We start from the raw sequence: 9,672 nt of genomic DNA, 5'->3' as shown, positions 1-9,672 counted from the left end.
CAAAGCTTTATTTGCTCTCGTTTCCACCAAGAATAACTGTTAATATGTTAAGACTTAAACTTTAATCATGATCTGACTGTAATACTAACAGTAAATCTATGCATTCAGAGAAATATTTTTGTATGTTTTATGCAGTTTGATAAACTCTTAAGGCACACTAGTTATGTTAACTGGTTTTTGTTGGTTTTTTTCCTTTGAACAATAAACTTGGTATGACAACTGAGACTAAGTTTACAAAACTTACTGTTCTTCCAAGGACAACTTTTGTTTGCACTACAAACTTGTACTGAACTGACATTGCTACTCTTCACTTATATTAAAGTATCAGTTGTTTTAAGTACCTCAATCTCTTCCTTCTTTGGGGGGGAACACTCCAGAGTGGACAGGACACTCTTAAAATTTTAACCCAACTTTGAAAAAATCGTATTTTTAACACCCAGTAAAACACTGCCAGGCTGTCAAAACCAGTATGGAGAAAACATGTGGGAGGTGCTTACTGAAATCAGCCACTTGCATTTTGCTTAGCATTCCTAGAAAATCTGGGATGGTATTTATCCTGGGCTCGAGCTCTGAAGATGGTAATTCTCACAACAATGAGTCTCTTGAGATGTTCACACAATCAAATCTGAAGGCTGTTACCAGAAAGGCAACATGTTTTCTATGCTCTGAAAAACAGAATTTTCCTTCATCTTCAAAGTACTGAAGACTCCACTATCAGACATGTCAGAATCTGAATCCCAATCTAACTCACCACAAGGAACCACATGTTAGCATTATACTTCTGCAAAATGAGGGGAAATGCAAGTCCTGTAATAAGTGTGTGCAGTGGAAGCTGCAAGACACAACATTTTCCCCACTGAGAGTAACACGTTCAGGCAGTGGCTGAAGTTTCAAAAGGAAGAGGTGTTCATCCAATGGCCACAATTAGAATTTGGTTATCATTTTACTTGCTCCCAATGTCATTATTTTTTTCCAAACCCCCACCCCCCCCCGTCTGAAGCCCCTGTGCCTCTGCATGTGGTATCCCTCTCCTTATCCAAACCCCAGCACAACTCACCAGAGGGACCCACATGCAGCTCCTTTCTGCGTGCACTTTCACACACAGAGCACACAAGGCACACCAAAATCAGCACAAGAAAGTTACAATGGGCCTTTGTCCATGCCTGACTTCAGTTACACTTACAGCCACGTCCTGAATACTAATGGAAAGGATAATGCTTTTTTAAAGAATGTAAATTCAATGCTGCATTGATGAGTACACACTGCAGTTCTCTTCCAGTTCTTTTCCAAGAGGAACTACTCCTGATTGCAGTACAGCTTCACACGGAGGCACAAGGCAAGTCTCCCCCTGCATCTGCTGTGATATGCAGACTGTGTGTGCTGTTACTATCCCACATGGACACTGCAATGCAAGCAGGAGGCAGCCTGACAGCCACTCTCAGCACTGGCATCTTTCTGGTAGTGCTGTAAAACTCAAACTGCTCCATAAAGACTCAGTGCCTACATTATGATTGTGAGGTTTATCTAATTCCTTAACCAACTGCAGCATAAACTGCACTTTTTAGGGGCCACACAACCCAACAGCATCTAACTGCTGCCACAGTGAGCTTGAAATTAAACCCTGATAGCACCAAAACAACCCAAACCCACAAACAGCACAGAATAACTAAGCATCCAAATTAATGGACTAAGCTTGAAGACATGAGTAGATTTATTAGGAAAGAAACTTATTTAATATTAAACGTTCAATGACAGAGACAATCAAATTTGTAACAGAAATTCAAAGATACTTTATTTCCATTTCTCGTATATCAAGAAGCTAGGAATAGCTTAGTTGTAAAAATGGGATTCATTTTAGTTCGATTCACACAAATACTAAACATTTATTCTTGTGTTTTTAAAGTCCAAGAATGAAAACTTGCAATTAAACACTGAGCAAGCCATGTGTTCAGGTTATGTTGGTTTCTTATCTTAAAAAGTCTTAAAGAAAAAAAAAAGGATACAGGACTTATATTCTCAGTAGCATATGTGCTATTATCAACACATCTTTCTGAACTCTGGGAGGAAACACCAGTCCTGAATTAAATTTTATATAAAAAAATTCTAACTCAACTTTATATTTTTCTACGCCACTACAGCTTTCTTTCACCTCATTTTAAAGCAGATCTTCAGTTTAAGCTGTCTTCCGCTGTCTTCGCAGACTCTTCACGTAGTAGTCCTATAATGCAAAATTTTGGGAAAACAGACAATTAGACAGCATTACAGGCACTCCCTTGACATTCCTACACACTGGCCCAGTTGTTAGCTGCCATCTTAACCCTACACAACGTCACCACTGAACATGACTGGCTTTAGAAGCAATGACGTAGCATTAACGGTTTCATGTCACATTAAGTATGTAAGAGTTCCCAGCATACACCATCAAACTAGAGTAACAAATTATGTTGCAAGAAGCTCAATTATCAGCTGAACTCTCCATTGTTAGTTCCTTATTTCAGGAATACAACTAAAGACCTTCTGTAAGAAAGTTATGTCAAGAGTGGGGAAAAACCTTCACGTTTTCCTTTTAATAAAGTATTTTATTGTCTACTGTTTAGCTGCTTCATTTCCCACAAACAGTTTCCAGCACACATTCCTGCCATCAACACTGTCATCATTTGGTGGCATCTGTCTCTGCATTTACATCTGCCTTACAAGCCTGTTATCAGCCACTCCACTGCTCTGTGCTATGGCTGACTGCAAATTCTCCTACACAGTAGGAAATATTAAGCACATACCTCTTAAAGACTTGAATTGCATTGAAAGTAACAAGGCGATTATTAGGTAGTGTTTATTGCATTTTAAACTCTTTAAAGATATCTAATTCTGGGCAGCACTGCATCCCTACACACAGTCGAAAGAAAATTCCATTCTGTTAACATCAGGTTGAACAGTATGCACACAATACACAAAAAGTCCTTTTCACTATCTTCAAAATCAAAAACACAACAGTAAGCTTAAAGATTACAGGCAACAGCATTCAAACATGGATGTGGGTAGAGAAAGGAGTACCTGGCATGAGTACCTGCTTAGTTTGACTGAATCCTTGATTTTTAATTTGGCTTTTCATGGGCCGCTCACAACACCAACGCTGTGTGAGGTATGGTAGTCAGCTGCAATAATTCATAAACCCTACACTTCCATCAATCCAATGCTACTGGCTCTCGAGTTACAGAACAAACTGCATTAGAATGCAAGTCAATAAAGCAAAAAAAAAAAAAAAAAAACTAGAAACATCCTTGACAAAGAAATTACTAGCAGTTTATATGAAAACAAAGTAGTCCAACATGTGCCTCAAATATTTAAGTATTAAAGCAAAAGTTTCTGCTGATGTACCAACACAATATGGACTTAAATACAAAAACAGTTCAACTTTTTTTTTTTTAAAAAACGTTAACAAAATCCCTAAAAATAAAAAAAGGATAATTAATTTTTCCATGGTGACTATATTAACAAATATGTCCCAAAGAGGCACACTAATGGGGGCACGAGTCTGCTACAAAATAGCTGAGACAAAACAATGTACCTCAAAATGTTTTGCAGGACTACACTGTCTTTTCCTTCAGAAGGTGCTTTAGTTTGTCTTCTTACTTGGCTTAGTTCCATCTTCATCTGTGCATACTTACGCTGCACTGTTAAACAGTAACAAAAAGCCCTAATCAAAGTTTGAAATAATGCACTTACCTCTGTCTGATCTGAGGTCATATCAGATCAGTTTTAATTGGACTGAGTGTCACCTTCAGATTTAATGTCTTCACTGGTCCCATTGACCTCATTCTTAGTCTCACTCTCCTTCGAGTCTGTATTTGTGTCTTCACTCTGTTTTTCTCGACTACTGGACTTCATACTACTTTTTTTATCATCAGATCCCCTCTTTTCTGCCATGAAAGAAGACATTGACCATGGATTTCAAAGTAAAAACAAACATTGCACATGTGAGATACATATTGCATACAAAATGGGACAATTACTTTCTATAGCAGTAACAGTAATACTTAAAAAGTTACAGAAATAGGCTTCAGACTACCATGCTGGAAGGGAGAGGGGACAATAAAAGGCAAAAGGGGACAGTTCAGGGTGGGGGAAGAGGAAAAAGGTCAGACCTCCTAACAGAGGCAGCTGCTCAGGTCTCTGTCAAACCACACAAACTGGGGGTAAAGAGGTTAGGCAAATGTGTCATATGGTGCATGGCTTCCTTACTTATCGCGGACTCTTTCGGTCCCCAAGTTTTAACTGCTGAACTGCATGGCCTTCTGTGGTTTACAACTCCCATTAAATATGGGTCTTGAAAGAGAATCAGAAAGTGGCAGGACAATGCACTGGTGCATTATCAATCAATCAATACTCGCCAATTAAAAACCAGCAATCCCAAACTATCAGACACTTGGGGAATCAAACGGTGTTAAGCACTGCCAAGCTTTGATGGGGATCACAGTGACAAGCAAAATGAACTTGGAAGCTGCACATTTGTCAGCATTATTAATTCTCAATTTCACAAAGATTGCAGTCATTTATAAGCCACACATTAAAAAGGCTTGGGGAGACAGTTTGGAGAAGAGTTTAAAAGCACTTTTTTGCCCAAAGGCAAAGGACCAGCAAGATGGGAAGGACCACATAATTTCATCATAAATTGGAAAGCTGACTCAAGTGTTGGCTACACTGCTGAAAAACTCATCTTTTCCTCAATAATCCTCAAGGAAGGAAGGAAGCCAGAAGTAAAAATCTTTCCATGGGAAGAAAACCATTCAGTATTAGAGCTGCGTGCCTCATCCATAAATTCAGCATTTGCAGATTTAATAAAAATATCAATTCTTTCTGCATCATTTCACACCATAATATTCAACCCTTGATCAGTAAAGACACTTTGGAGAGAAGAAAAAAAATAATCCAAAAAACCAACCTCTCAGATGTCATCATACAGAACAACATTCATGCTCTTTTTCCTGATTACTCCCTGCTATTCCGGGCAATTAAAGTAATATATATATAGCAATATCCCCAACACAGGAGCACACAGATCGAACACTCTGAAAAAGCTGTTTTAAATAATGTTATCACCTAGACTGGCATTACACACTTTTATATTCCAGAAGACAAAGCAAGAAATTAAGCTTTAAAAGAGCAGCAACATCCCGACTTCCTTGTTTTAAAAAACAGAGCACCAAAGGGAGGGGGAAAGCCCCCACAGAGCAATGAGGGCAACTGCCTAATGACCAGGACTACTGAGGAATCACCTGCAGCAGCACATCCAGTGCAGGGTGCCTGGAGGAAGCACACAGCAATGTCACACAGCTAACTAGAGGACTCAGCATTTTGGATCTGTCTGCCCTCAGTTTGGACTCCGCAGGTAGGTTGCACTCTAACTAACCTTGTTAAAAAGTCTTCTTTTTGTGTCTTATAGGTATCTCCGATGCACACGTAGATCCACTGAGGAATAGTAGTCTTGTTTCCCCGCAGAGGACTAGTAGTCAGTCCAATAATCTTATCTTCTGTCCTATGTAGATATGGTAGATCTTAATAGCCCTATGGATGTGCAGTGTGCAGGGTTTTGTTCTGTTGTCTTTTGTTTCTTGGATTTGGTCAGGAAGGATAATTTTGTTTAAGGTTAAAAGAACTACTATTAAAGTGTGATATCAAAGATGGAACTCTTCTAAAAGCTTTAGTAACAAAATGGGTTTACCATAGCAAACCTTCAGTTTCCCAAGCAGAACTGAAAAAGTGTATTCAATAAATAGTCCAAGAACTGAACTTTTCAACTCCTGGAGTATCTGCAAGCAGTTAAACTCCTCCACTGTACTTTCAATCAGTAAGAGTTCTCCCTTTAAAAGCATTAGTTTGCTGTTGAAACTGGGTGTATTATTTCAGCTGTGATCTATTAGGTATAGTCACATAATACTGACTTTGCTTCCTGATTCAACACATGCACATTTTTCTGATTGAGTTCGTGTGGGCAACTGAGATGTATTTTGTGAGATAAGCCATGACAAAGTGAATGGTTTTACTGTTCAGAGAATGCACAAAGCAGTCACACAGAGTATCTAGTATCACTGAGAGTCTGGGTGTTCTGGCAGTCTTTGCTGAGGTTTAATAACTAACATAAAAACACGATCACAAATACGATTATTTTTATGTAAGTATACGAATCCAGATTAAGGAAGGTAAAGAGCCAAGCTCAAGTGGTCTGGAGGCACATTCCAGTATTACTCCTTCGTAAAACGAAGGTACTTGCAGAACAGTTTCTCCTTTTCTTATTAAAACCCTCCTATTTATGCCATCCACTCTGAAGTTAGCTTGCTTGAACAGCAGCTGCATTCTGCTGCTTTGTGCTAAGCTAATGCTCAGCTGGTGTTTATGGCTGGTAGCTCTCTCCCTGTCCCTGAAACCTGAGCCACAAATTAAGTGCCTCCATTCTTACATACACTTTTTTTCTTACAACCTTAAAGGCTGCTGTATTCCACAGCATTTTAGTGAGCAAAATGCCAAGACTTCTGAATGTTCTAAGTGTGGTCCTTATTTAATGTGTAAGAGCAGACAAGTCTTGAGCAACAGTGCCTTGGTTTTTTTTTAAGACTCATGTTTATAGAGCAGTCTGAGATTCCCAGATGAAAAGCACTACCATGAGCAGTTACAGCTAGGCCTTTGCTGCTTACTTTTGTAACTGCAGATCAATGGTGGCTATAAAGACAACCAGATCCTGAAGCCAATATTCCCAATGGAGCAGTAAATGGAGTGAGGTAAATCTTAACTTCTACGTTACTCCTTATTGTGCAGTCAGTAGAGCAGGTAGCCAGGCACACACTTCAGTATGTCAATCTCTAAAGCTCTCTACTTAACTACCTACAATGCCACACTGCAAACATCAGGATGTAAAGGTGCTTAGATTCATCACAGAAGTTCAATGTTTGCTTATTAACTACTAAGGGTTTGGGTTTTTCCTTCCCCTCCTCTTTTCTATTTTTTTTGCTGTTAAAGATTTTCCCAACAAGGGGAAAACCACAAACTTCTTCAGCACTATGATCCTCCTCTAAGGCCTATTTGTGTTTCTACAAGTGTTATGATTATATAGTCAAAACAAGTAATTGCTTTTCCCAGGTGGAATTTTCAGCACAGCTCATAGTATCACCTCACTGTTCTCATTTCTGGAGGAAGAAAGTAGCAAGCAGCAAATGAAACAGCCAGCAAGGAAATCAGTCACGTTACAACTAAAAATATTGAGATGCTGAAGAAAGTTCACTGACTCCTCTATTTATGGGAAGTTTAAGGAAAGAACTGAAAAGCTCAAAACCAGACCAAATTTGAATAAATCAGAACACAGTTATTTATATGCACAGATACACACATTCAGAGGAACAGGACATTCTTGACCAAGTACCAGGAATCTGTTCATAAAGCAGGCAAAAAAGGCACAGTATCAGGTAGAATCAAGTAACAAATGGACAGATATAGGCTACGACACTGAATTGGAGTTCAAAGCCTGCACACCAGTTCCACTGCCAACGAGGAAGCAGCTGGAACCACTCACTTACAGGGCAAAGGGAAATGAGAGAAGAATCAATACTAGAGATGCCCCATAGTATAAACCAGAAGAATTAAAACAGTCCAAGGAAGTCAGGCAAGAGAAATACATGAAGCATTACCAACATTTTGGCAACTAATCCGCTGGATAAATACGGAGAAGTAAGGATCGGGCAGACAGGCCTACGTAATCCAGAAACATGCACAGAGCACCTTTCATTCCAGACAACCTCAAAGGTACCTTAGAAACACAACAGAATTGTTTCATCCATTACTGACGATCAGCCCATGGAGTGGGGTGGCTGGTTCGGACTGGGCATTAGTCAGCTCCCCAACACAGCCACTGGTTTAAGCCAGAAGTATTACGTTCCTCCCGAAGTTTCAAAGGACTTTTAAAGGGGGAAATTTAGCAATAACAGTGAATTAGTATCTTCTCACAAAATGTGAATCTGTAGTGTTCTCTCTGTAGCTTTTTAATCCTACTTTAAAGTAAAGCCTCTGATGAAGCAGTGAGTCACCATCAATGCTGTGGTACATGGCATGTACAGCTCTAAAAGCGTCCAAGGACTAACACAGCTCTCTGTTGAGACTCACCTGGATACTGACAAAGCAAATCTCACTTCATTTCAACAACCAACAAAAATCCCAAAGCAAAAAACAAGTGAGAAGGGTGGGGGGAAGAGCAGGAGATTGGGGAGAGGGCATGAATTGTCACTTAGAGCATTACAGAAATTCTGCACGATTTATCTTGGACTGACTGGAAAAAACCCTTAAAAGCACTGTTAAAGGATAATACAGGAAACATGATAGTGTAGAGAAGTAATAGATGGTACAGGTGAAAAACCAGGTACCAATCCCCCACAAAACATGTACCTGCAAAGGGTGATTACAGAAATACCTGCTAACAGTAGGAATAGAAGATATTCATCCCTAGGAAAATCTGATGACAGGTTTACGCTTTTCTAAAGGTAAACAGGTCTTAAAATACATAAAAATCCTTGCACACTTCATTTGCAGACAAAGTGCAACAGGTAGGAGAAGGACACTGGGGTGTATGTATGCACACACGTGCAGTAACAGTAACTGGAGAGAACAAAATGCTTCAAATTGGTTAACAGCAACATACACAGCTTATAAAACCAGATCTGATCTGATGCTAAGAACTTTCAGTCACTCACTGAGAGACTAAGAGCTTTTGAGACTCTAAGGAAAGATTAGTTTCAGAACTTGCTACGAACTCAGTCTTTACACAAACATACCTTTTTCTTTTGACTTCCTGTCTTGCTCTCTCTCTCTGCTTTTGCTTCTGTGCTTGTAGGATTTCCGATCCCGACTCTTTGACCGTCTCCTGTCCCTGCTGCGAGACCTATGTTTCCTTTCTGATCTATCATGACTTCTGCTTCTCCTGCGGTCACGACTCCTTGACATTCAGAGAAAATGTCAAAAACATAAATATCAGCTGCTATTTTCTAAGTCAGAATACAAACCTGCAGAACAGTAACCCTTACCCATACATTGATTATTTGCAGAAAACAAATCTTAACATGCTGTATATAAATATTTCCCAGTACATCTGACCTGGACTCATATTGCCCTCTTCACTTACTCAAACATTTAGCTACACAGCTCAAAAATATCCACCCTCACGAAATGAAGACCAACTTAAGCAAGAAACAAGACCCTGTTCTTCAAGAGTGTTTGTCTACTGAAAGCTCCCTCATAAAACCATTTCCACCACAATGGTGTCGCCAACCTCAAAAATGGAGAGCGGACAGTGAACACAGCAAAAACGTGCTATTCCTCAGAACCAACAAAGTGTCTTTGCTTCAGAGATAACAACAGTGAAGCTAACACACCAGTGAGGTGACCCAGGCTGACAGATCAAGTCCCCACAAGATGTTTACCTTCTGGAAAGTTACTTGAAAATACTCAGAGACACACACACAGACACACACACACACACACCTGCTTCGCCTTCTTTCTCTGCTTCTTGACCTTTTGTGGTCTCGTGAGCGGCTGCACCTTCTGTCAGATGTTCTGCTCGAGTGTCTACTCCGTGAGCGACTCCTTTTGCGCCTCTCTCTGTCACGAGCTCTCTCTTTTTCCTTCTCCTCTTCT

The 9,672-nt window shown here is 39.8% G+C and overlaps 1 protein-coding gene across 1 annotated transcript in view; it reads right to left on the bottom strand.

Moving 5' to 3' along the window:
- Positions 1 to 1,766: 1,766 nt before the first annotated feature.
- LUC7L3 (LUC7-like 3 (S. cerevisiae)) overlaps positions 1,767 to 9,672 on the bottom strand; it is a gene marked incomplete at its 5' end in the record, with an annotated part of 12,450 nt that continues 4,544 nt past the window's right edge. The window contains 4 exon segments of the mRNA XM_009073702.1: positions 1,767 to 2,218; positions 3,724 to 3,917; positions 8,814 to 8,974; positions 9,520 to 9,672. The exon segment at positions 9,520 to 9,672 is cut by the window's right edge and continues 25 nt beyond it. Coding sequence (XP_009071950.1) covers positions 3,757 to 3,917; positions 8,814 to 8,974; positions 9,520 to 9,672 — 475 coding nt within the window.

Source organism: Acanthisitta chloris, unplaced genomic scaffold, assembly GCF_000695815.1.
Source record: "Acanthisitta chloris isolate BGI_N310 unplaced genomic scaffold, ASM69581v1 scaffold37854, whole genome shotgun sequence".
Lineage (NCBI taxonomy): Eukaryota > Metazoa > Chordata > Aves > Passeriformes > Acanthisittidae > Acanthisitta > Acanthisitta chloris.
This window is presented reverse-complemented; position numbering and strand designations above follow the sequence as displayed.